General features: G+C 42.5%; 1 protein-coding gene across 2 annotated transcripts in view; it reads right to left on the reverse strand.

Moving 5' to 3' along the window:
- Positions 1–27033, reverse strand: part of WDR49 (WD repeat domain 49) — a 117938-nt gene that overhangs the window by 82707 nt on the left and 8198 nt on the right. Inside the window, exons 3-7 of one of the 2 annotated variants that reach the window (XM_056565093.1) lie at positions 18118–18294; positions 17386–17560; positions 11885–12052; positions 3129–3277; positions 2653–2886 (exon numbers count right to left, since the gene is read on the reverse strand). In XM_056565093.1, the coding sequence (XP_056421068.1) occupies positions 2653–2886; positions 3129–3277; positions 11885–12052; positions 17386–17560; positions 18118–18294 (903 nt within the window). The remainder of the gene's footprint in view (positions 1–2652; positions 2887–3128; positions 3278–11884; positions 12053–17385; positions 17561–18117; positions 18295–27033) is intronic. The other variant, XM_056565094.1, reaches the window with a different exon arrangement.

A 27033-nucleotide genomic window follows, 5' to 3' on the forward strand; every position in this document is an offset into this window, starting at 1 on the left:
AATACATTTAAAAATGAGACTGCAGCACCCGCCCTATAAGACAACACCCGACATATAAGACAACCCCCAACTTTTGAGAAGATTTTCCTGGGTTAAAAAGTCGTCTTATACGCGGGAAAATACGGTGTGTATATATATGGGGACAGTATAAGGGCCTACAACTATATATATATATATATATATATATATATATATATATATATATATAACCCCATCTAATTTTTGCCAATTACCCTTTTTTGTCTCAAGGAAATATGGTCTGCCTAGGTATATAGAAAAGCTACATCAGAAATAATCTATCACATAGGAAAGTTGGCGAGAAATAGTAGGACACACAAAAGATCTAGTAGCATGTGACATGTAAAAGCTGATTATTGTCATGAAGTAAAATGGCTGAGGCTGCGGCAATTCGAAGGTTTTTTGGTGGGGATTATTAAATAGCGGCAAAAACCTTGCAATCTTACTGCAATTTTATAAAAGTTTGCTGAAAACAAAGAAAACTGTAAAGTATTTGGTTATGATAAGACACTTTTCCAGCAACATATATTGCGGTAGTTAAAAGACAATAGACTTGAATATTTTAAATAAGTAAAACAAAGCAGCCATTAAGATGAAGAAAAGTCTCTGTGTGTAGCACTGGAAACAGCTTTTATACTCTATGGAAAGAAGAATACGACATAATTGAATTTCCTCACTGTATGCAAAAAGTTTATGGAATCATTCACGTAGATAATCGCATTATATGGAGTAAATTAAGACACTAGTACGAAAATGTTTCTTACTGCCCTTGACATCAGCTGAATCATTTTACTTGGTCAAAACTGTTGAAAAGAATAACAATTCGATGTAATATTTTATTCTTCATCGCTTCAGTAAAAATGTACAACGTTTATTGAAACAGAATTAGGATAGAACAAAATTCACAAGGGAATTTCTAACCATATGTTGAACAGAACGTACGGTAAATATTCTATAGTACTCATACATACCTAATGAAGAACTAACTTGTCGGCAAGATACACATTTTACATTTGTTTAATCTTGTTTTGCATAGAATAAAAAAAGAAAGCAAAGAGAAAATCGTAAAACAATGTTATATACCAGAAAATAATCTCAAGCTTTTATATGTTCTGTCAATTATTTTTAAATGTTGATGCATCAAAAACAATTCTAATCTGTTGCATTCACACTATGTGCTCATTATAAGGTAGCACAGCTTTCAGCTTGTATACACTATGAGTAGGGTGAGCATTAGGACAGGGCTGGTTTTCAGGTTTTAATGTGGCACCTTTATTATTAAAGGGGTACTCCGGTGGAAAGTAATTGTTTTCAAATCAACTGGGGCCAGAAAGTTAAACAGATTTGTAAATTATTTTTATTTCAAAATCTTAATCCTTCACTAACAATACTCAGGTAGGCTGTCATTTGGTACCTAAAGGGGTACTCCACTAAAAACATCTTATCGCCTATCCTAAGGGTAGGGTATAAGATGTCTAATCCCGGGGGTCCCACCGCGATCTCTGCTGTGGCACCCCTGTCATTTGGTGCACGGAGCGAACTCCGCTCCGTGTCCTATGACTGGCGAACACGTACACGCCTGCTCCCATAGACATGAATGGAGGGGGTGTGGTAGGACGTCACGAAAGTGGAAGCTCCAAGCTTCCATGTCCGGACAATGCTGGCGCAACCCGGAGATCGCGGGGGTTCACAGCGGCGGGATCCCCTCGATTAGACATCTTATCTCCTATCCTTTGGATAGGGGCTAAGTTTTCAGCAGAGTACCCCTTTTAGGGCCCAAAGTGTGCCAAGAAAATGTCCCCTACTCCATTACGCCACCACCAGTCTGAACTGTTGATACAAGGCAGAATAGATCCATGCTTTCATGTTGTTTACACCAAATTCAAACCTTGCAATCTGAATCGTGCAGCTAGAACTTATCAGCCCAGATACTGTTCTTCCAGTCTTCCATTGTCCACTTTTGGTGAGCTTGTGTGAACTGTAGCATCAGTGTCCAGTTCTTAGCTTACAGGAGTGGCATCTGGTGTGGTCTTTTGCTGCTGTAGAACATCTAATTCTAGGCTTGATGTGTTGCGCGTTAAGAGATGCTATTCTGCATTTCTTGGTTGTAACGAGTGGTTATTTGAATAACTGTTGCCTTTCTGTTATCTCAAGCCAGTCTGCCCATTCTCCACTGACATCAACAAGGCATATTTGTCCACACAACTGCCACTCACTGGATAATTTTTTTGGACCATTCTATGTAAACCCTAGAGATGGTTGTGCGTGAAAATCCCAATATTTTGTCAAATATTAAGACCAGCCCATTTGGCCACAAGACTTAAATCCCCTTTCTTTCACATTTTGATGCTCAATCTTAACTTCATAAAGTTGTCTTGACCACATCTACATGCCTTAATGCATTGTGTTTGTGGCATGTGATTGGCTGATTAGCTATTTGGATTAACAAACATTTAAAGTGGCCAGTGAATGTATGTCTAAAAAAACAACCTCTGCATCCCTCTACTGAAAAGCGAAAGCATGCAGAAATATAGTGAAGGCCTATATCAAGCTACGTACAGCTTTGCATAACAAAGACTCACAATACAGATGTTTGCATGAGACAGTAATGTGGTTCCTGGATTTTATACCTACCTGCTTGAATGTAGAGTTGTACAGCACACATGTCACAGGCTTCTCATGACTTGTAACTCTTTTACTTGCCTCCTTTTTCATCTCCAGTACTGACAACTGATTGTTGAAGGACAAAAATAGACGTCCATGGGGCTCATAGAAATAGAAGGACAATTGAAATTCCAGCGTTTTGGGGAAGATTCCAGCTATGCGTTGTATGCACACCTGATGATGAATGTCCCAGACCCTCAACACCTGCAAGACATTATATACTGCAGTTGTAAATCACATGCAAGGTCCTGACTGTAAGTCACAGAGCTGTGACCATATATAATGCTAAAGACGAAACGATGGAAGAAAATTGTTTCCTTGTAAAAATAACAGATTCTGTAAAACTGTAAAAGAATGCAACTATAATACTATTGACATTGTAAACTGATCATTGGTGATGTATAGCTACTGCATGCATGCTAACCATTATTATGGGCTGTTCTTACCTTGTCTTTAGAAAAGCTAAACAATTGTTTGCGGCTGGCAATAAATTTGACAACGATCACACTGGCCATGTTTCCTTGCAGAATGCCAGTAGGTTTAGAAACAACATATGGGTTCCATAGGCAAATCTTGTGATCAATTCCAGCAGTTGCTATTATTAAAAATAAAAAAAATTGAGATATATATATATATATATATATATATAACACAAATAAATAATCATATACACAAATAAAAATGCAACAAGTACATTAAAACGTGTTTAGAGGAAATGAATTTAAAGGGGTACTCTGACATCAGGTAAAAAAATATATAAAAATGTTGTAACACCATATGGCATTGCTTACGTGCTGCCTCAGTTCTGAAACCAGCAAAATCCATTTCTTTTGTGGTTTTCTATGTTACTCTTACCATGTCAGAAACATTACTTCTTCATTGAGCAGTTGCTCAGTAATACTAGTGTAATACAATTCCCAGAATACATTGCTTTCCATTTCTCCCACTCTGTTTACTCCCCCTCCACAATTCTTCTGCCAGTTCCCCGACCAGAAGTGCAGAACATCACTCTACAGAGCAAGATAGTCTGCAACACCTGCAGTATTCATTTTCTGACTGTTCTTCTGCCTGTGACATTGTTCTGTGTGGTGTGCCCCATTTAAAATGTAAAGTAAATCTTTCACCATACTATGATGTTTCAAAGAGCTGCTTAGTATGGAGGCAGATCCGGTGCACTGTGAGCCCACACAACGTAAGACATTGTTGTGCCATTAGGCTAATAGCACAATTAACTTATAAATCCACAGCATTTGTAGTCTGTGCTAAAGGGCACAACAGGAGAGAAACAGGATTCCGGAGGGTATATTCATGGACAGAAAGTGGGAGAGCCCATCACTCAAATAAAGAACCAGACAGAACAAGTGTTAACAGTTCAGAAATTGGACAAATTGTTTTATTATATCTGTACTTTGAAAATATTTACAAATGCTTTAAAGGGGTACTCCGGTGAAAAACTTTTTTTTTTTTTTTTATCAACTGGTGCCAGAAAGTTAAACAGATTTGTAAATTACTTCTATTAAAAAATCTTAATCTTTCCTGTACTTATTAGCTGCTGAATACTACAGTGGAAATTCTTTTCCGTTTGAAACACAGAGCTGTCTGCTGACATCATGACCACAGTGCTCTCTGCTGACATCTCTGTCCATTTTAGGAAGTGTCCAGAGTAAAAGGAAATCCCCATAGCAAACATATGCTGTCCTGAACAGTTCCTAAAGAGGACAGAGATGTCAGCAGAGAGCACTGTGCTCATGATGTCAGCAGACAGCTCTGCATTTCAAAAATAAAAGAATTTCCGCTGTAGTATTCAGCAGCTAATAAGTACAGGAAGGATTAAGATTTTTTAATAGAAGTAATTTACAAATCTGTTTAACTTTCTGGCACCAGTTGATTTAAAAAAAAAGTTTTTCACCGGAGTACCCCTTTAACAAAAAAGTTCAATTGATAATTCCCTTAAGTGGTCATTACATATTCACTAGAAGAGCGTTTCACCACGTCCAGCCACCCATGTCAGCAGTGATTGACAGGTTAGGTGTATACATTCAGAAACATGGCAGACATTGATCAATGGTGGGATTGCTTCCAACATTACTACAGCAGTCTCACCCACTCATGTATTGTCTCGAGCCGCACAGCAACCTGGGAAAGGTCTGAGACAACACTTATTTTGTGGGCTGCAAAAAATGAACTTCCAGGGAAAAGAAAGACAAAGAAATTCGATACCAGCCACCAAACACCGGTAAGTATATTAGTAACTAGACTAACTTTGCTACCCCTGGCTTACATTCAAAGAACCAAAAATCCTAGAATACCCCTTTAATGCAAGGGGTCAGAAAACAGTGCATGGACATCCCTGTACATAATGCCTTGCACGTCTTCATATGCCATGCATGCAAAAGGCAAAGTAAACTATGAAATATTGCCATTATATGGCAAATAGACGTTAGCAAAGCAAAGCTCGGTTCAGACATTTTCTCAGGAAAGATTACAAAGGATCAAAAGCTTTTCTGTCCAGCCACCTTATATTCCAAAAACAATGAAGCCCTGTAATTACCTCCTAAGCCACAATGAGCTATGAATGCTAAAGGTTTCAAACACCGAAGCCCAGCACCAGCATTTATAGGAAAATTGTCTCTCTCCAAACAAAACACAGACATGTAAATATTTTAACACTGTTTGGGCCAAATAATTGCAAAATATGGACACTGCAAGAGTGCACTCAAGCGGGATGCTGAGCAATGGCAGCTATTCATTCCATTAGTATATGTATAGTCAGCTAGGAAGCTGGAAAGAACACAACAGTCTCCAGAGCAGCGGGCAGGCAGATAAAACATTCTCCATGGATCTATTCACCAGCTTTGTCAATGAGTGTAAGGCATGAAAGGGTCTGAAAATCTTATCCCCATAAATAAATAACATTGCATGAATAAACTTATGTCCTGTACATTTCTATTCAATTGTATAGTAGTCTAGTGTTATTTTTGGTATTGAAAGGGTATTCTATGCAAGAACGGGAGAGCAGGATTTCTATGCACATCGCTATTCTGTGTCTTTGGGGGTCTCTGTCTTTTCAGTAATCGGTGGTCTGGCTTTCCCCTTGCTCTTATTTTTGAACAATATAAGGACACTGCCCATTCCTCATATACAGAAAAAAGATGATACCCAGCACTCACCAGTGATGCACTGTGAAGATTTATTATGCCATAGTGTAGTACGCGTTTCGGCGTGGGAGCCTTCCTCAGCTGTCAGCTGAAGAAGGCTCACACGCCGAAATGCGTTCTTGTACTACACTATGGCATAATAAATCTTCACTGTGCATCACTGGTGAGTGCTGGGTATCATCTTTCTTCTACCTGTGGCTTTACCCTATCTCGTGCACCACCGCAGATTCCACGGAAGTGCCGACATATCCCTATATTGACATTCCTCATATACAACATTCTAGCTATTTAACTAACCGTCCAGTATTTGCTATTGGTGTAAGGAATGGGCATCATGGTATGGATCAAAGCAGCCTAAAGTGGTTGCCCTTCAAAAAATATTGTTTATAAATAAATCTTGCCCCAAATATTGAGCCTTTTTTTATTTAAAAATGCTCATATCACCAGATATTCCAGGAATAATCTTCTTTTGAAGAGAAAGAGAGCTCGGCACAGCTCTCATACGCCCAATGTCCTGACGCTTAAGGACCCACAGTCAGTACACCTTAAGCGGGGTGCTCAATCAGAAATTCAGGGAGCAATGCGAAGAAAGAAATGATGATGGCACTCACCACGTACGGGGTGACAGCTGTACTTTATTCGATAACTGGCAGATTACAGCATGGGGAAGAGGGACGCCAGGAGTGTGTTAACACACTCCTGGCGTCCCTCTTCCCCATGCTGTAATCTGCCGGTTATCGAATAAAGTACAGCTGTCACCCCGTACGTGGTGAGTGCCATCATCATTTCTTTCTTCGCATTCCAGGAATAATGTTTGTATATCTCCACCTGATGTTTATTTTCGATTGTTTTACTGGGTCCATCTCAGTAAAAGAGCTGAGGAGGACATGTATGCTTAGTCTTGCTTCTCTTCTCCCTCTTTTCCATAGGTTATGTAGCATAATCCTTGGTGTGGTGAGCCATCTGCTTCTTATCAAACTGTGTGAGAAAAAAAATGGAGTGATTTTCCCCTAGCAACCAATCACAACTCAGCTTTCACTTTACAGAGCTCGTTAGCTGAGCTGTGATTGGTCGCTGTGGGCAAATAACTCTATTTTTTCACACACAGTTTGATAAATCTGGGCCATTGTCTTCTCTGCTTGGCAAGCAAAATTGCAGTCTCTCCCCTGCCAAGCAGAGAAGACAATTACTTAAAAGGGGTATTCTAGAGCGAAAATAAATTGTTTTTAAATAACTGGTGTCGGAAAAGTCATACAAAATTGGAATTTACCTCAAATTAAAAAGTTCAAGTCTTCCGGTATTTATCTGCAGATACATGCCCTAAAGAAGTTGTTTAGTTCTTTCCAGTCTAGCATAGTGCTCTCTGCTGCCACCTCTGTCCTCAGGATCTATAAGAGCAAACCTTTTCTAGTCTGGACTGTTTATGACATGGAGCACTGTGAGTGATTGGAAAGAATTACATGACATCCTCAGGGGAATACATAAATACTAGAAGGCTTGAATTTTTTAAAAAGAAGTAGTTTAGTACGGTAGGGTCACAAGTAATGTATACGCAGTGTATTTCACACTGCACAAAATATGCTGCCTATTCTCCTATGAGCAGACACACAGGGTTACCACGCTTCCAAACCTTACTGCGCACGCAGGGCTGCTGTAGGTAACCCTTTGTGTCTGCTCATAGAAGAATAGGCAGCGTATTTCCTGCTGCGCAACGGATTTTGCACAGCGTGAAATACGCTGCTTATACGTGTGACTCTACCCTTAATCTGTATAACTTTATGGCACAAGTTGATTTGCAAATTATTTTTTCATCCCTAATACCACTTTAAGATGAAGTCGTATTGATGAGGGGTCAGGGGTCAAATTCTGGGGGGAAAAAAGTGTGGGAACTCCTCCACCCAAAGGCTGGTCCTGCAGGACTCCTGCTTATGGGAATGGTGTTTCTGCTGTGGAAAAAGTTCAGGAACTCAGTTGCCACACGTTCCTGCAGGACTTGAGCCATGTGAGGGGTATTATACAGTGATGTAGAATTTTAGCAAAACAACATTTAATTGACACAGGACACTTTACTTAACAAGATAGTATTGCCATACTTTACTTTACTACTAATTAAAATATGAACTATGTTCCTATGTTTATTTATTGATTAAGAACAACTCTGACCAGTGAACAACAGATACAGATAGTTGCTTTACAGCAGGAACAAAGACATCATAAACCTTAGTTAAAAACAGATTCATTCACTTTCACGGACAAGTGTTGTGGGCATGCTCTGTGACGTGTGGTATTACCTTTAATTGACAAGAGACAACTGCTGAACGGTGAGTCTCCAGTATAATACAATTACCGTAACTAAAATAGCTATAAATAATATATACATATATACATATATATATATATATATATATATATATATATATATATATATATAGAGTTGATTTACCATAGAGTCAAGCAGTCCACTCGCCCTGTTTTTGTAGAGATACAAACTATGTAGTCATAGGACGGAGAAATGTAATTGTGTTTTTCTGTATGTAATGCCACTTCGCTTTCCATCATCTCAGCAGTCAATTCTTTTTACAGTATATGTGGCCATTAATCATATCAGCTGTCTCTCCAATGCTTTTAGTGAAATCATACCTCTAGGTCCCATGTATGGCCAAAATATATAGCTGCAGCTCGCTCTCTAGAAATATCAAGCGCACCTTGTCCATGCTAATCATAAGTTATATCTGGACCAGAGGCACATCACAGTGTTGCCTAGAGTAAGGAGTGTATGATGTATGAGAAATAAGATGGCGTTGCTATGGCGACAGGCTGAGAATTCTCGCACTGTTGTAACAATTTGTTTTTGAACCAAATTTGATTACATTTTTATGGACGTCATAAACTCGCAGAAGTGGTTTTCAATTCTATTTGCATGGCCAATTTTTAATCCTGTGAAAGTTATCTAAATAAATGAAGCACCCCAAGGGCTGTTATCAGGGTAGTACAGGCAGTACTGACGTCACGGCATTGAGGAATCCTGTGGGGCCTGATTTTTATTCACAGATTTCCCCTTGGCTTTTATCCAGAAAATAGATGTAGGTCCTACTTATGATAGGAAACTAATCACCTGGGTCAATGGTAGTAGGAACAGTTCATGGCACTCACCCACTGTGTCTTGGTAAAAACAAATAACTTTATTTAACTTGCTTTAAAATCCATAAAGTGCTTTGGCAATCAAGGATGATACAGGGCAGACTCTCAAAGTAACATTAGGAGTAACGATTATTTCACGCGGATGCGCTTCATCAGACTTTACCTCAGGTGGATTCTGATGAAGTGCATTCGGGTGAAACGATCGTCACTCCTATTGTTCCTTTGAGTTTTCCTTGACTGCCAAACCACTTTATGGATTTTAAATCAAGTGAAATAAAGTTACTTGTTTTTACCAAGACACAGTGGGTGAGTGCCATGAACTGTTCCTACTACCATTGATTCATCAATGACTTGTTATTTCCATGAGCAACACCAACGCCTAACACTGTGTCTGCATGCACCTGGACTATTACTCTGTCTAGAGTTCCTCCTAGGCTTTAGAAAAGCTTTATTATGCTGTAATGCCAGCTTTACTACTTACCTGTATAATCACCTGGGTCTGTTTCAATAAGTCAATGGGGGACCATATAGTATATGGGCACATCAAGTTCTCCAAAGGGAAAGCAAGCTACCCTTTAACAGTACCCTTTTTAACAGTACCCATTTGCAGTAACAGATCGGAACTCTAACTCTCTGACCCTTATAGGCAATACATCAGCATGTCTGCACTTAGGACTGGATGGGCAGACCGCTACCCATAAGTGGGTGCCAATCTGGTAGATGGATCATTCTTGTAGCCCTTTGCTACCATTATATGTAAGCCGCACCCTCCTATAACATGGTAGAAGGTTATCATGTGTGCTCATTGTACTGCAATGAAAACACCAGAACTACATTGTACTACAAGTAAGCTTTACAGGGGTACTCCCGTGGAAAACTTTTTTTTTTTTTTTTTAAATCAACTGGTGCCAGAAAGTTAAACAGATTTGTAAATTACCTCTATAAAAAAATCTTAATCCTTCCAGTACATTTTATGGGCTGTATACTAAAGAGAAAATGCTTTTCTTTTTGGATTTCTCTGTGGCATGACCACAGTGCTCTCTGCTGACACCTCTGTCCATTTTAGGAACTGTCCAGAGCAGCATATGTTTGCTATGGGGATTTTCTCCTGCTCTGAACAGTTCCAAAAATGGACAGCAGAGGTCAGCAGAGAGCACTGTGGTCGTGACATCAGAGAAATCCAAAAAGATAAGCATTTCTTCTATAGCATACAGCCCCTAAAAAGTACTGGAAGGATTAAGATTTTTTAATAGAAATAATTTTCAAATCTGTTTAACTTTCTGGCACCAGTTGATTAAAAAAAAAGTTTTCCACGGGAGTACCCCTTTAAAGAGGCTCTTGCACAGCTCTGTACATTCAATAGTGGTTGTACCTGGTATTGTAGCTCTCCCAACAAAGTAACTAGGATGAGTTGCAATAGGTACAATCACTACCGATACCGAGTGTATGGTGCTATAGCTGTACCTGGTGGGAGGGAAGAGACCATACATGGGCCCCTTCAATCAGATGAACCAAATCCTGGAAAACCCTCTAAGGGTACGTTCACATGCGCGGATTTTCACAGAGTATTTAGCTGCGGATCCGCTGGTGAAGGCCCACTCTATGCTGGCTTTACATGTGCCTGCTGGTAGCGGCAATACGCCGCTACTAGTAGACACACTGCAGCGATGTGCGCGGCATACTCGTACATCGCGGCCGCTCTCCCTGTTCTGAGTTAGGCAATGTGCGAGTATACTGCGACTTGCACATCGCAGTGTGCCTGCTGGTAGCGGCGTATTGCCACTACGAGCAGGCACATGTAAAGCCAGCATAGAGCGGGCCTTCACCAGCGGATCTGCAGCATAAAATCCGCAGAAAATCCGCACGTGTGAGGCTATGTTCTCACAGTGGAATTTCTGCAATTCTGCACAAATTGCAGTGGAATTTTGGTGGAATTTCTGTGTTCTGAGAACACTGAATACTGCTGAAATTCAAAGTCCCATTGACTTCAATGGAATTCCTCAAAATCAAAGGTCTTAAATTTTGCGGAATGCTGAATTTCCGCTGTGTGACATTAAATTTTGGCAGCAATTCCGCCGTGTGAACATAACCTAAAGGGTAGCCTCACACGTAGTGCATCAGCAGCGGGATGCTGAAAATCTGCAAGAGAAATTTCAGCTGCTTGAAACCCGCTGCGGATGTGCCAGGAGTGACCTTACCCTAAAAATTCCTTTTAGAAATGCATCTATTTTAAAGGGGTACTACCGTGCTGACAACTTATCCCCTATCTAAAGGATAGGGGAAAAGTTGCCTGATCGCGCAGGGTCCCGCCGCTTGGGACCCCCGCAATCTCGCACGCAGAACCCCGCTCTCATCAGGCCCCCGAATCGAACATCCGCTCCGGGTCTGATGACGGGGCCGGTGATCGTGACGTCACAGCTCCGCCCCCGTGTGACGTCACGCTCTGCCTTTCAATGCAAATCTATGGCAGGGGGCGAGACAGCTGTTTCACCCCCTGCCATAGACTTACATTGAGGGGGCTGAGCGTGACGTCACATGGGGCGGAGCCATGACGTCATGATACTCTGGCCCCGTGATCGTCAGTAATCAGACTCGGAGCGGATGTTTGCTCGGGGGCCTGATGAGAGCAGGGTGCTGCGTGCGAGATCGCGGGGGTCCCCAGCGGTGGGACCCCCGCGATCAGGCAACTTATCCCCTATCCTTTAGATAGGGGATAAGTTGTCAGCACGGTAGTACCCCTTTAAAGACACATTTGGTCAAATGTGCTCGACTGAAAGCCTTTGCCATCCGCAGTGGTAGAAAGACAAAACGTACAACAAATTATCTTACATTGTTATTCCGAAATGCTGCCATAAAAAATGAATTAGCGCTGTCCTGTTCAGTCTTTCAGGGCGGATACATACCAATTATGTTTAGTCCCGAATGGTAGTCAAAGCCATTAATTCCTTTAGTAATGTTCAGAGAGGTCGTCCTCAGATGGGCTTTTCCTTTTTCTCTCCAGGCCAGAATTACAGTGTTATTGTCACTTGTAGTACATGACAGAAATGCCTCTAAGTGAGAGCTGTAAGTAACTGAGAGCGAATACAGAAATATCCTCATTAGTTTAGCGCAAGACGTTACATCAAGCAGAGTGTCGCAGGGACGAAAAAATGTCAAGCAAATCCAAAAATGATCTTTATTACCATGACGGATCGGGAAATGTTAGGAGAGAAGTACAGTTTCTTTAAGGTCAATTAAGAAGCTGTCATCTTTTTAATCAAACCCTTCCTAGTCAACCGAAACGTTTCTGGAAGCGATCTGCAGAAGTGTGCTGCCGTCGCCGCCGCCGCTTTTCTGCGACTTTATTAGACCATAATGCATGGAACATGCCTTTTCCTAAATGTACTGGAAATAGGAATATCAATCAGAAGGTTTTAGGTCAGAAGAGACAGGAGATTTCAGGTACGGCTCTCTGAGCAATTAGATTACAATATTTCCGCAATGATAACAGAGTCGTATTGTCAGATTGGAGGGTGAATGATGGTACTGGAAGCAATTCGAGCAAAACCAAAGCCTATCCTTAACACATATGCAGTAACCTTCGCGCAGCTAGATGTGATGTGACATTGTTCACCAAGAGGAGTAAAATATGGGAACATTAAAATGGCTGGGAGAATTTAGGCATTCAATCTTTTTTTAAATTGTCTATTGCTTCTTGAAAAGTTCAATGCAGCGGTAGCCAGCCATAGCCTACTAACTCTACGTACCATGCAGCATCCTCTGGGGCAGTGTTTTCCAACCAGGGTGACTCCAGCTGTTGCAAAACGACAACTACGGACATGCTGGGAGTTGTAGTTTTGCAACAGCTGGAGGCACTCTGGTGGGGAAACACTACTCTGGACTGTGTATTATCTCTTTTATATTTAAGGCAGCATCCTCTGGGGCAGTGTTTTCCAACCAGGGTGACTCCAGCTGTTGCAAAACTACAACTCCAGGCATGCCCGGACAGCCTTCGGCTGTCCGGGCATCCTGGGAGTTATAGTTTTGCAGCAGCTGGAGGCACTCTGGTGGGGAAACACTACTCTGGACTGTGTATTCTCTCTTTTATATCTAAGGCAGCATCCTCTGGGGCAGTGTTTTCCAACCAGGGTGACTCCAGCTGTTGCAAAACTACAACTCCCAGCATGCCCGGACAGCCAAAGGCTGTCCGGGCATGCTGGGAGTTGTAGTTTTGCAACAGCTGGAGCCACTTTGGTGGGGAAACACTACTCTGGACTGTGTATTATTTCTTTTATATCTAAGGCTCTAAGGCTATGTTCACACTTTGGAATGTCCGCAGATTGCTAAGGCCGCACGGAAATGCGCCGTCTCATAGACAGCAATGCATTCAATGCAGAGTCCGCAGAAAGACTGGACAGATTTATTCTTTCTGCGGACAACAAATCGGAATTTCCACGCCAGAGACAGGTGGAAATTCTGCAGCATGCACAGTGCAGCAAAATCCCATTGAATACAATGGGACTCTGCTGATGCGGAATCTTCATGCGAAATTCCAATGCCATGTGAAGGGGGTATTCCAAAATTCCAATGCCATGTTAAAGGGGTATTTTATATATATATATATATATATATATATATATATATATATATATATATACAGTGGTCCCTCAACATACGATGGTAATTCGTTCCAAACGACCCATCGTTTGTCGAATCCATCGTATGTTGAGGGATCCGTGCAATGTAAAGTATAGGAAGCTGTACTCACCTGTCCCCGCCGCTCCGGACCAGGTCCTCACCGCTCCCGATGTCGTCCCAGGGGCTCCCGATGCTGTCCCGCTGCTCCGGTGTCTTCTTCGCGATCCTCCGGCTTCTTCCGCATCTTCTGCAGAGTCCGGGCCTCGCTTTCTGGTGACGTTATTACGCTGCTGCGCCGGCGCGGCGTGCGTAGTGACATAATAACGACACCGGAAAACGAGGCCCGGACCCTCGAGAAGATGCGCAAGACACCGGAGGATCGCGAAGTGGACCCGGAGCAGCGGGAATAGGTAAGTGAACCTGCTGGGGCACATTACACTGCTATCCGACAGCAGCTTAAGCATTTTGCGCTGTCGGATAGCAGTTAATGCGATGGCCCCGACATATAAAAGCATCGTATGTCAATTTTATCATATGTCGGGGCCATCGTAGGTCGGGGGGTTACTGTATATATATATATATATATATATATATATATATATATATATATATAGATATAGATATATATCAACTGGCTCCAGAAAGTTAAACAGATTTGTAAATTACTTCTATTAAAAAAAATCTTAATCCTTTCAATAATTATCAGCTGCTGAAGTTGAGTTGTTGTTTACTGTCTGGCAACAGTGCTCTCTGCTGACATCTCTGCTTGTCTCAGAACTGCACAGAGTAGAAGAGGTTTGCTATGGGGATTTGCTTCTTAACTGGGCGGTTCCCGAGACAGGTGTCATCAGAGAGAACTTAGACAGAAAAGAACAACTCAACTTCAGCAGCTCATAAGTACTGAAAGGATTAGGATTTTTTAATAGAAGTCATTTACAAATCTGTTTAACTTTCTGGAGACGGTTGATATATATAAAAAAAAGTTTTTTTCCTGGATAACCCCTTTAAGGCCATGATCACACATTGAAACGTCCGCAGACTGCGGGCTTCGCCAAAACAGCATTGGAATGCGCCATCTCATAGATGGCAATGCATTCCGGCTGGCATTTATCATTGTGTTTACCCTTTTTTTTTCCTTCTATATTTGACGCTATTTTGGTGCAAGTGTCCTTTTTTGGTTTACACATTTCTGCTGATTTTGAGTTTTAACCGGATTTTGTCAATATGCATGATATGGATGGTTTTATGAACTGCACCTTTTTGGCGCAAAACCACCAAAAAGTCTCTAAACTACACAAGTCCAGACTTAGCTTAGCTTTTTGGTGTATGTAAGGAGTGAAATTTCAGAAAATGTGACCTGCGCAAAATTTATCAAATGCTCTGCGACCATTTAATACATTTGGTGCTCCTACACATTTCCAGCACACAAAAAATAAGGTATAGAAAAATGCTTCACTTAGGCTGGGTTCACACCACGTTTTTGCAATACAGTTCCCGTATCAGGTTTTTGATTTAAAAAAAACACGGATTCCTCAAAACCTGACTAAACTGTATCAAAACGTGTGTACAAACTTTTATCTGTATACGGTTTGAAAAGTGATGTTCGGTTGCATCCGTTTTTTAAGAAAAAAACTGTATACGTTTTGAACTTTTCACTCCATTATCAAGAAAGTTTCACTTGTTTGATTGAAATTCCAAGAAAAAAAAACAGTGGAAAGTCAAAAACCGTATGGAGAAAACTGGATGGAACCGTACGCACGGTTCCCATTGACTCCCATGTTTAAAAAAAACGTATACGGTTTAATGCGGTTTTTCACCCGGACCAAAAACCGTGGTAGGCCACGATTTTCTGTCCGAAAAAAAAAGTTTAAAAACAGAGACAACCGTATACATTATGGTGCATGCGGTTTTAAATGGGAAGTCTATGGGCACGGTTTTCTGTATGGTTTCCTAATTTTTTTTTTATGAAAACGTATGCCGAAACCGTATAGCAAAATCGTGGTGTGAACCCACCCTTACACCTACAATGATAAATGCCCCCTCCATGCATAGTCCGCAAAAAGAATGGACAGGTTCATTCTTTCTGCGTACATCGAAATGGGACTCTGCTGCTGCAGAATCTCTGTGCAAAATTCCAATGCACAATTCCGCACGGCAACGTATGTTAAAACAGCAGAATTTCCGAGCGTAATTCCATGGGAATATTCAGCTTGGAAATTCCGCTGCAGCAGAGTCCCATTGATTTCAATAGGATCCTGCTGTACCGTTCATAACTCATGCGTCCGCAGAAACAATGAACCTGTACTGATCCGTTTCCTACTGTTCTGTGCCCGTTAAGTGGTAGTCATGACATGGAAGGATACATCCTCCCCTCCCTTGTCTAGGTGGATAGCCCTGGTGAATAAATATGTTCCGCTATACCAGGCCCTGTATATTAGTCGTAGGTTCCCCAGGAAGTTTGATAAGGTTTGGACTCCTTGGTTGCTTTTAGATGTTTGCTGTCTATGGAGACGGCACATTTCTGAGCGCTCCTAGTACTGCCGAATCAAGTAATGTGCGGAATGTCCACCTTGTATTTTCCGGCGGACATTTTGAGAATGTTTTAAATGACAAAAAGTAAACTTTTATGAGGAAAATAAATAAGAATTGTATGACGAAACGGGCCGGTTTGACACAAGAGCATGTGAGTGCATCCATAAGGCTGGGATTACAAACAACTTTTTGTTTATAACATGAATCAAGGGAATAGTTTCTGCATACGAAAATGTCTAAAGTGAAGCATAATATAGACTATGCCTTCCAGTGTCGCATCACCTAATGCAAAATTCACATAGCATGTTCTGAACTTATGGCCTGGCATCGCTCATTGTGCTCATGTCCCTGAGTTACCTTCTTCTGTGAAATCTTTTATTACTATAATCGATTGTCCTGGCTCTACTGAAATAGCTGACAAGCATTACATTGCCCAGAGGATTTTTATCCGGTTTTCCACAGACTCTGAATCTTATGCATTGTAATTCTGTACAGTATTGCAGATTTAGATGTAATCCTGGCTGACAACCACACTAAACACAGAAGGGCGTATACAATGTCTGCTTTGGTATCTGTTTTACCCATTCAGAAATGGCCAAAGGATAGGGGATAAGATGTCTGATCACAGGGGTCCCGCCTGTGCCGGATGACTAGTGATGCGGGGCGGAGGCTTGTGATGTCACGGCCATGCCCTCTCAATGCAAGTCAATGGGTCACGCCCCCTCTCATAGACTTGCATTGAATGGGGCGTGGCTGTGACATCAAGAGAGGGGCGTGGCCGTGACATCATGAGCCTCCGGCGCTGCACCCAACACTCTAAACAAACGAGCATCGAGACCCCTGCAATCAGACATCTTATCCCCTATCCTTTGGATAGGGGATAAGATGTCTAGGGGCGGAGTACCCCTTTAATGGATTTGTTAAAACATCACCAATGAAGACAATTCAGGGACTTCTGTTTTTGGGTAGAAATGATCCATAACATGGCGCAAACATGACTTCATAATGCAAGCAGGAAAACCTAAAACTATGGTGGACCTTACAGATACCTCAGCAGAGCCATAAGTTATCGAGGCAGATGAAGTCATACTACCTGCTATGGCTGCATGCAACCAACAGCAATAACCTCATTCACATTCTTGACTGTATGAAGGGGAAAGCAACCATTTGTCTTGTGTTGAAAGCTAACAATAGCATTGGCCTTGCAAATGAGTTCATTTCTCTTAGTGCTTAAACAAATGAGTTGGCACATCACCTTGTCGCACCCAGTTGTTTCCATGAAGTTCATGCTTTACAATAAAGCAACATTTGTGGAATCCACCGACTAGTTCCTTCCAGGTAATGTACAGAGTAGTCTGCTGATCTTCTGTAGAATTAGCCGGTCGCTCAAACAAGGATATCATAGCTGTTGTGAAACAAACAGCCTGGACCTATGAAGATTAGAAGTGTATTACCACCACAGTCTTTACCGGACAATAACATTATGAAACATAGACGACATGAAGATGCTTTACCTGCCCCATTGAGAAAGAAAGAAGGTGACTGGAAACAGTGCAGGAATAACTTCAGCGCTGGATGAAAGAATTTAGAATTAAGAGTAGAACCAGGCTTGTTTATTGTGCAAAGATGCAACGCGTTTCGCTGCACATGAGTAGCTTCATCAGGCAAGTCTGATGAAGCTGAGCATGAGCAGCAAAACTCGTTGCATCTTTGCACAATAAAAAAGCCTGGTTCTACTCTCGTGGTCCTGCCAAATTCCTTCATCCAGTGCTGAAGTTATTCCTGCACTGTTTCCAGTCACCTTCTTGATCACTCTATCTACTCCAGAAAGGCTGTGGACGAGATTTCATTATCATTATGTGCTCCCCATTGTTGTGTGTGAGCTCACACAACCTGTTTTGGTAAGCTGTTGGCTCCCCTCCCCCACCCTGCCATCCCTAGAGCCTACACATGGAGTGCCTTCTGCTTTCTCTTTTCAGATTCGTACCTGCCCATTGACATCTCCAAATGTAAGAATAGCATCGTTGCCATCATCTGTGTTGTTCCAGTAATCCATGCATATTGGCGTGGCAGGTAATCCTTGCAGCTTATACTGGCAAAACAGGTCCTGCTTGGAATTTAGATCATAGAAACATATTTCTTTACTGGTAAAAGCCACAGCGATCTGTTGGGTGTAAAACAGTGAAAGTAAAAATAGGGTACAATACTGTGGAGATAAATGAAGGATCTGTGCGTGTTTGGGTTGCTACACCAAAGGCTCGGGTCTTGTACAGTCTAAAAATCAGGCTTTCCAAAATTCTACAAGGGTAGACTGAGGATAGTCTGAGTTCTCTGGCAATAAGGTTCATGGTACAAGTTCCTTTTGAAATTCTCTGGTTGCAGCCACAACTAGGGGGATCTCAGTGCATCGGGTTTTATACACTTTCCATTGAGTTTACCTTGGGCATAGAGCTTACGCTAGTGATTCCAGTAGACAGGCAGACGTATATAACTTCAATAAAGAATGCATGGGATTCAGACATCCATAGAAGAAGATGGCGTATTTCTAGGTGGAAGGGCGTGGGCTGTTATAATGTGGCCAATAAGCAGTGCAAGAATCCCTGAATGGTCTGTCCACCCCTAAAGAAGGTCAATCATTTTAACCTATTTCGGTCAGACAATCCTCTCTACCCTCCTAAAAAGTAATTTATTGCCATTTCCCATAAACAGGATAGATAGATAATGTTAAATTTACTGTCAAGCAGTAAAATAAATGTCCCATTAAATATTAACATAGGAAAAGGCAGAAAGGAAACATCAATGATAGCCTCACAGTAACAAAATCTATAGTGATGTACTCTATATATAAAACATTTAGTTCTTATAGTGGAGAATAATGTCAGATCAATAAAACAACGTTACTATAATACAGTGTTTCTCAAGCGCGGTCCTCAAGTACCCCCAACAGGTCCTGTTTTCTGGATTTCCTTAGTATTTCACAGGTAATATCATGCCTGATGCACTGACCATAATTATATCAACTGTGAAAGACTAAGGAAATCCAGAAAAACATGACCTGTTGGGGGTCCCTGAGGACCAGGCTTGAGAAACACTGCTATAGTATGTGGGACTTGTCTGTCCATTGTGTATGGCAGCTATTTGCATTTATAAATTTAGGCTACAGTTCAGATATGGCAGGTGTAATTGAGCCACATTTGGTATAAAAATTAAAAAAAAGACGGTCTATTAAACAGTCTATTAAACATATGGATAAAGAGACCCCAAATGATTATAGGGTCCTCAGGAAGCTTATATTAATCACCCATCGCATCTTTAGGTGATAGATATTGATTTGTGGGAAACAAGTTGGTTGTAAGGTGAGTTGGATGAGTACTGGGAACTCAGGGCAAGAAGCCATAAGGGGTGGGGGGGCTGAATGCAGATGACTGGTGATCACAGCTGCCATGACCCCTCTCTATTCTCTATTCATGTCTATGGGAGGAAGCGTGACGCCCCCTCCCATGGACATGAATGGAGGGGGCGTGGCGTGACGTCACAATCATGGAAGCCCCAGGCTTCCGTGACCGAAATGCTGCAGCGTTGGCATGGAGATCGTGAGGGATCCAGCAGCTGGGTCCCCTGCGAAAGCCCCCTTTAAAGCTATTGTTTTTTAATGCATTCATTGGGATGGATGTAAGTTTGGAAAAGATGGAGCTGTAGCTAGTAGTTGGGGTGTAGATGTTGGTGGGGAATATATACGCTAGAAACATCTATATGGCAGGAAATACAAGAGAGTTAACTGGCTTGATGGTGAGAGAGGTCCATCCTGGGTGTATGAAGTTAAGGCTGTAGGGGGGTGATTAGGTAGTAGCTAGCATGTAGCGTCTGACATTGCAGTTGACAACTATAGCACATAGCACGCAACACTACTATACTACAGCAAACTTTCTGGACAGTGTGGAGAAGGAACAGGTAACAGGGCTGCGACTGGCATAAAGAATTGCTGCAAAAATAAGAACCACATTGTGCACCTGTGTTTGTACACACCGAATTTTGAGGCAGAGGTCCACCACACCGTATATTAACCACACATGTAGATCCACAGGAAAAATAGCTTTAAAAAAAAGCAGGGAGGGGAAAGTTTAAATATATCTCATTGGAACGTTGTTGTTTTTTCTTGCTACTTCCTTTTTATTATTCATTAAGTGCAATGCATAATTACAAAAGAGCTTTTAATGAGCAAAAAGAAGTTTTATAATACCATGGCTGGTGTAGATGTGCATTTAGACTATTTGAATCTTGACGTGCGATGTTTCGGGGTCCATCCCCTTACTAGTGCCTACTGAAGCCAGATACAAGATCGCCTTAAATACCTAGTACACACCTGATATGCTCTTATTAATGAAACCTCAGCTATCATACAAATAAAAGTAATACAATGTACTAATGTCTCATTAAGATATTATCAATACACTTTAAAGGGGTACTCCGTGGAATTAAAACTTCTGATAAGCTTCTGTTCGTGGGGTCCTGGCTCAATTGATGATTTGCCGAGTGGGCCCTTACTGAAGTTTGTCTCCGAGGGTGGGGGTCGGCCCCTTACAGGAGATCGCAGGGGGCCTGATGGCTGAGCATACCCCCCCCCCCCCCCCCCCATCCGGAATCAGAAACATATCTCTTATCCTGTGGATAGGGAATACGTTTTACTTCTCTGGAGTATCCTTTTAAAATTGCATACTTTGTTCATTACCGAAGGTTCTAGTGTATCTAACTCTGTGATCCAAAAGACCTAATCTTGTAGCAAACACTGTCTGTTCTTGTCCTTCTTCACATTGAATGATTTCTCCTCCTCATTTACTTGTCACTTAAGATCGTTAATTGAGTGTTTATTTGCACAGCAAAAGAAAAGAAAAGAAAAATAGCCAGCACAACTACCTAATACACGGGTGCCCGCTGCTGTGGAAAATACAGAGTATACAAAAAGAAGGTTGCAGCAGCATCTTGGTCAAAAATGGAGGCTCTTAGAGCACTTTTTCATCAAATTGTGTCCCCCCATCCACCACGCGGAGGTGGCCTCACTTCGGATGGGACCCCAACGTGTTTGGCAACAGTAGTTTCTCCCGATCTGGATACAGAGACTTCTCCATTGGCACAGGTCTTGGATTGCAAATAACGCCTGATCATAGACTTATGTTCTGTTATGTGCTTTTTAATCATTCTGGAAGTCTGTTCGACGTATGCAACACCACAGGGGCACTTCAGTAGATGCACTACATTTTTTGCCGAACATGTAAAGAAACCTTTAGGGTCTATTCACACGTACAGTATTCTGCGCAGATTTGATGCGCAGGATTTGAAGTTGTGTTCAGTCATTCAATTTACATTGGAATCTGCAGCAGAAAATCCTGCGCAGAATACTGTACGTGTGAAAAGACTCTTAAAGGGGTACTCCACCCCTAGACATCTTATCCTCTATCCAAAGGATAGGGGATAAGATGTCTGATCGCGGGGGTCCCGCCGCTGGGAACCCCCGCAATATAGCATGCAGCACCCACCTGTATCTGCTTCCGGCAGCGCTGGAGGTTCTGGCTCCCGACCACAGGAACGGAAGATCGTGACATCACGACTCCACCCCCGTGTGACATCACGCCCTGCCCCTCGATGCAAGTTTATGGGAGGGGGCATGACAGCCGTCACGCCCCCTCCCATAGACTTGCATTGAGGGGGTGGGGCGTGACGTCACAAGGGGGCGGAGTCATGACGTCACGATCTTCCGTTCCCGTGGTCGGGAGCCAGAACAGACGATCAGACGATTAGACATCTTTGGATAGGGGATAAGATGTCTAGAGGTGGAGTACCCCTTTAACAAGAATACTGCTAGCTTCTTTTAGTATGGTGTATATATTCCCTTTTTAATAATTCTGCTGCAGTGTGCACACGCCAGGCTGGGGAAAGTGCCTTTACACACAAGTATACAATATCATTCTTATTTTTGCTGAAGAACTATATGGCTTCATATACACTATATGTTTCCAAAAAGGAAACCAGAAACATTTTGAATTATCCAGAAACTATCAATATTGGTTAGGTAAATATTGTGGTTAACAGTGATGTCTAAGTTATGCATTAAAAATCTTTTAACCCCTTAAGGACCAAGTGTTTTTCAGTTTTTGCACTTTCATTTTTTTTGGACTCTGGAATACGCTATTTTGGACTCTGGAATTTTTTTTGTGCATACACCATTGATCGTGCGGTTTACTTAACGGTATATTTTTATGGTTCGGACATTTATGCACACTGTGATACCACATATGTTTTTATTTTTGATTTTTATTAGGGAAGGTTAAATCACATTATGCAGTGTTATAGCCCCCTCTAGTGGCTGTAACATTGCATACACTGATTGCAGGCACTGTTCAATGCATTGCCATAGGACTACATTGATCAGTGTTTTCTGCTCTTGATTGCCCAAGCCTGGATTTCAGGCTTTGAGCAATCAAATGCCGATCGGACAGCCGGGAAGAAGGTAAGGCACCTCCTGCTGTCCTGTCAGCTGTTTGGGGTGCTGCGATTTCACCGCGGCGGTCCTGAACAGCTCCGTTGAGCTAGCTGGTATGGATTTCTCGCGTTTTAGACACCGCAATCAACTTTGATCGTGGCATCAAAAGGGTTATTACCGGACAACAGCCCGATCGGCGATGACCGGTATTAGCCACGGGTCCCGGTTGCTGATAGCAACCGGGACCCCACAGATCGGGAGCAGGCCACAGATGAAAATGAACGTCCGTAGCTGAGAGGTGAGTAGAGACACCTTACCACTAAGAATTCTGAATCAAACTTCTGAACTAGACTTTTAACTTTGTACTAAGATTGCTTTAAATTCGCAGGCTACTTCTTGAAGGGGGGCACTTTGTGGACATATATTTACCCAGTGGAAGTGCTTATGCTTATTTATTTGAGCTGTTTAAGCTGTTTTCCCTATTGGTGCCTGTAAAAATGAGACCGAGTGGCTTGGATATCTGTGGAATGGTTATGTCTATGTTTGTGAGGTGGAGTTGAAAATGCATGTAGCACATTACAAAATAACTCAAGAACAAAGTTATCCTTTTTACAGACTGAGATTGACTCTAGATGCATTGTCTAGGTCAGTGGTCTCCAACCTGCGGACCTCCAGATGTTGCAAAACTACAACTCCCAGCATGCCCGGACAGCCGTTGGCTGTCCGGGCATGCTGGGAGATGTAGTTTTGAAACATCTGGAGGAACGCAGGTTGAAGACCACTGGTCTAGGTTGTCACCTGAAAGGTTAATGGCATTTATAGAATCAGCTACAAGATTGCAAGGCTATGTAGGGAAGGGTTATAGTCATTCTATCTTAAAGGGGTACTCCGCCACTAGACATCTTATCCCCTATCCAAAGGATAGGGGATAAGATGTCAGATCACCGAGCGAGATCGGGTAATACGGATACGGGCAATACAGGGGCCGAAGAATCGTAACGCCACCCAAAAATATAATCAAATTTGGCGCAAAAGAGCTTTCTGCCGCGGTTTACACTGATCACGTCAGTTTTGTAAAAGTGGGCATGGCCACATATTGTCTGCTTTACATGATTTTTTTTAAAGGGGTGAGAGTCCAGTTTACATAAAACATTTCACACCAGCTTTTTGATAGTGTAGAAATCACAGAAATGGTTGTAGTTTTTGTTTTCTTCTCATTTTAGATACGTGAATGCGGAGGACTACGTCAGATTCAGCAAACTGTGACGATGACCAGTGTTTTTTTAAATGACAATAAAAGGGTTAACGAGGACTGTGGGGGAGTGTTTTTTTTTTTTTTTTTTTTAAATAAAACATGTTTTTCAATGTGTTGTGTTTTTTATAATTGAATTTTCAGACTTTATAGTGGAAGCCGTCTTGTAGACAGAATCCATTACTAAGCCAGGGCTTAGCGTTAGCCCCAAAATCAGTTAGTGCTTACTCCCAATTATTACCCCGGTACCCACTGCCACAGGGGTTCCGGGAAGAGCCGGTACCAACAGGCCCGGAACATCAAAAATGGCGCTACTGGGCCTAGGCGGTAACAGGCTGGCGTTATTTAGGCTGGGGAGGGCCAGTAACAATGGTCCTCGCCCACCCTGGTAACATCAGGCTGTTGCTGCTTGGTTGGTATCTGGCTGACATTGAAAATTGGGGGAACCCTATGCATTATTTTCTTAATTATTTTAAATAAATACATTTAAAAAATGTGTGTGGTTCCCCCATTTTTTCATTATCAGCCAGATACCAACCAAGCAGCAACAGCCTGACGTTACCAGGATGGTCGAGGACCATTGTTACTGGACCTCCCCAGCCTAAATAATGCCAGCCTGTTAGCGCCTAGGCCCTACGCTCTGGGCCTGTTGGTACCGGCTCTTCCCGGCACCCCTGTGGTGGTAGCTATCGGGTAATAATTAGAGGTTAGCATTAGCTGATTTTGGGGCTAACGCTAAGCCCTGGCATAGTAATGGATTTAGTCTATAAGACGGCTTTCACTACTAAGCCTGAAAAAAATTCTATTATAAAAAACACAACACATTGAAACATTAAAACATTTTTTATTAAAAAAAACACTCCCCCACAGCACTCGTTAACCATTTTATAGAAATAAAAAAAAAACGCTGGTCATCATCGCAGTCCACCAAATCTGACATAGTCCTCTGCATTCAGGTATCTGAAATGAGAAGAAAAGAAAAACAAGAAATATGGTTTAGTACATTTTTTGCGCTCTCCCCTGGGGAGAGGGCACATAATGCAGCGTGTTCATAAACAGGGAGCCTCCAATTGTTGCTAAACTACAACTCCCATCATGGGGGCTGTAGTTAAGCAACAGCTGGAGTCTCCATGTTTTGGAACACACTGCCAGAAAGGCTCTATTCCCATTATGCAAACCGCATAAAGAGAACAGAGTCAGGCCTGGACTGTGTAGCTCGATCTGTCCCTCTGCCCTTGGACTACTACTCCCATAATGTGACAGAGTCTGTCCAAAGATGGGAGTAGTTGTATAGTTGAATAACTATTCACCAATCAGAGCTCCTGTCTCCCGGCGGTGGGGATTATGAATTCTGAGCGGTGTATATAGGAGCTGGCAGGGAGCGCAATGTAGCCGCATGTGCCACCTGCTGCGATCTGCCCCTCAGCCCCTGGACTATAACTCCCATCATGGGCAGAGTTTGTCCCATGATGGGACTCCGTCCATGATGGGAGCTATAGTCCAGGGGCTGAGGTGCAGATCGCAACAGGTCATTCTCCAGAGATCAGCTGTGTTCTGTATTTAAGTTAACAAGCCGGCGGCTCCTGCATACATTTCTTATAATTCATAATCCCCACTGCCGGGAGACGGGAGCTCTGATTGGTGAATAGCTTTTCACCAATCAGAGCTCCAGTCTCCCAGCGGCGACGATTATGAATTGTGAGAGATGTATACAGGAGCCTGGAGCCGGCAGGGAGTGCAGTGTAGCCGCATGTGCTGACGGCTTTTACAGTTAATAAATGCGGATCGCAGCTGGGTCCTGTATACACCGCTCATAATTCATAATCGCCGCCGGGAGAAAGGAGCTCTGATTAGTGAATAGCTATTCACCAATCAGAGCTCCCGTCGGCGGAGATTATGAATTATGAGAGATGTATACAGGAGCATGGAGCTGGCGGGCAGCGCAGTGTAGCCGCATGTGCCGCTGGCTTGTTAACTTAATAAATGTGGATCGCAGCGTGTCTCTGGAGAATGACCTGCTGCGATCTGCACCTCAGCCCCTAGACTATAACTCCTATCATGGACAGAGTCTGGCCATGATGGGAGTAGTAGTCCTAAAGGTCCCGCATCCGGGGGATGTGAAAGTGCCATCCCTCAGTGCTGCGTTAGTAAAACTACTCCCATCATGGAACAGACTCTGCCCATGATGGGAGTTATAGTCCAGAGGCTGAGGTGCAGATCACACCAGGTCATTCTAAGGAGACCCGCTGAGATCCACATTTATTAACTGTAAAAGCCGGCGGCACATGCGGCTACACTGCGCTTCCCGCCAGCTCCTGTATACACCGCTCATAATCCCCGCCACCGGGAGACAGGAGCTCTGATTGGTGAATAGCTATTCACCAATCAGAGCTCCCGTCTACCGGGCGGAGATTATGAAATGTGACAGCTGTATACAGGAGCCGGCGGGCATCACAGTGTAGCAGCATGTGCAGCCGGATTTTACAGTTAATAAATGTGGATCGTAGCGGGTCTCTGGAGAATGATCCGGAGCGATCTGCCCCTCAGCCCCTGGACTATAACTCCCATCAGAGTCTGTCCATGATGGGAGTAGTAGTCCTAACTGTCCCAGAATAGTTAATATATTTTGCTTCCAAAATACAAAGGGGAACACAAGTTTCACATTCTCAGATGCTTTAGAACACTTTGGTACGTGTCCTCCGAGGTGGTGTATATTTGGCAAGAAAAGTGCATTCGAGCATTTTTTGGGGTTTAAAAAAAAAAATAAAAAAATAAAAACGCAGTTAATAAATTTGATTCTACAGTAGAAAGTGCTCTTTGGTAAACTTAACCATAGACATGGCTATGAAGAATTCTATCAGATTTTGTGCAAGAAAAAAATGCAAAAAAACCTCTTTTGCGTTAAAAAATAGACAATAAAAAAAAAGCTCTATATATAATGATAAATTCCCCCCATTGACTTTATTTGTTTTATAAACTTGATTTAATAAGTTAGAGGGGTTTTAAAAGGGGTACTCCGCTGCTCAGCGTTTGGAAAACTGTTCCGAATGCTGGAGCCGGGAGCTCGTGACGTAATAGCCCCGCCCCCTCAATGCAAGTCTATGGGAGGGGGCATGATGGCCGTCACGCACCCTCCCATAGACTTGCATTGAGGGGGCCGGGTGTGATGTCAT

This window comes from Hyla sarda, chromosome 3 (assembly GCF_029499605.1).
Source record: "Hyla sarda isolate aHylSar1 chromosome 3, aHylSar1.hap1, whole genome shotgun sequence".
Taxonomy (NCBI): domain Eukaryota; kingdom Metazoa; phylum Chordata; class Amphibia; order Anura; family Hylidae; genus Hyla; species Hyla sarda.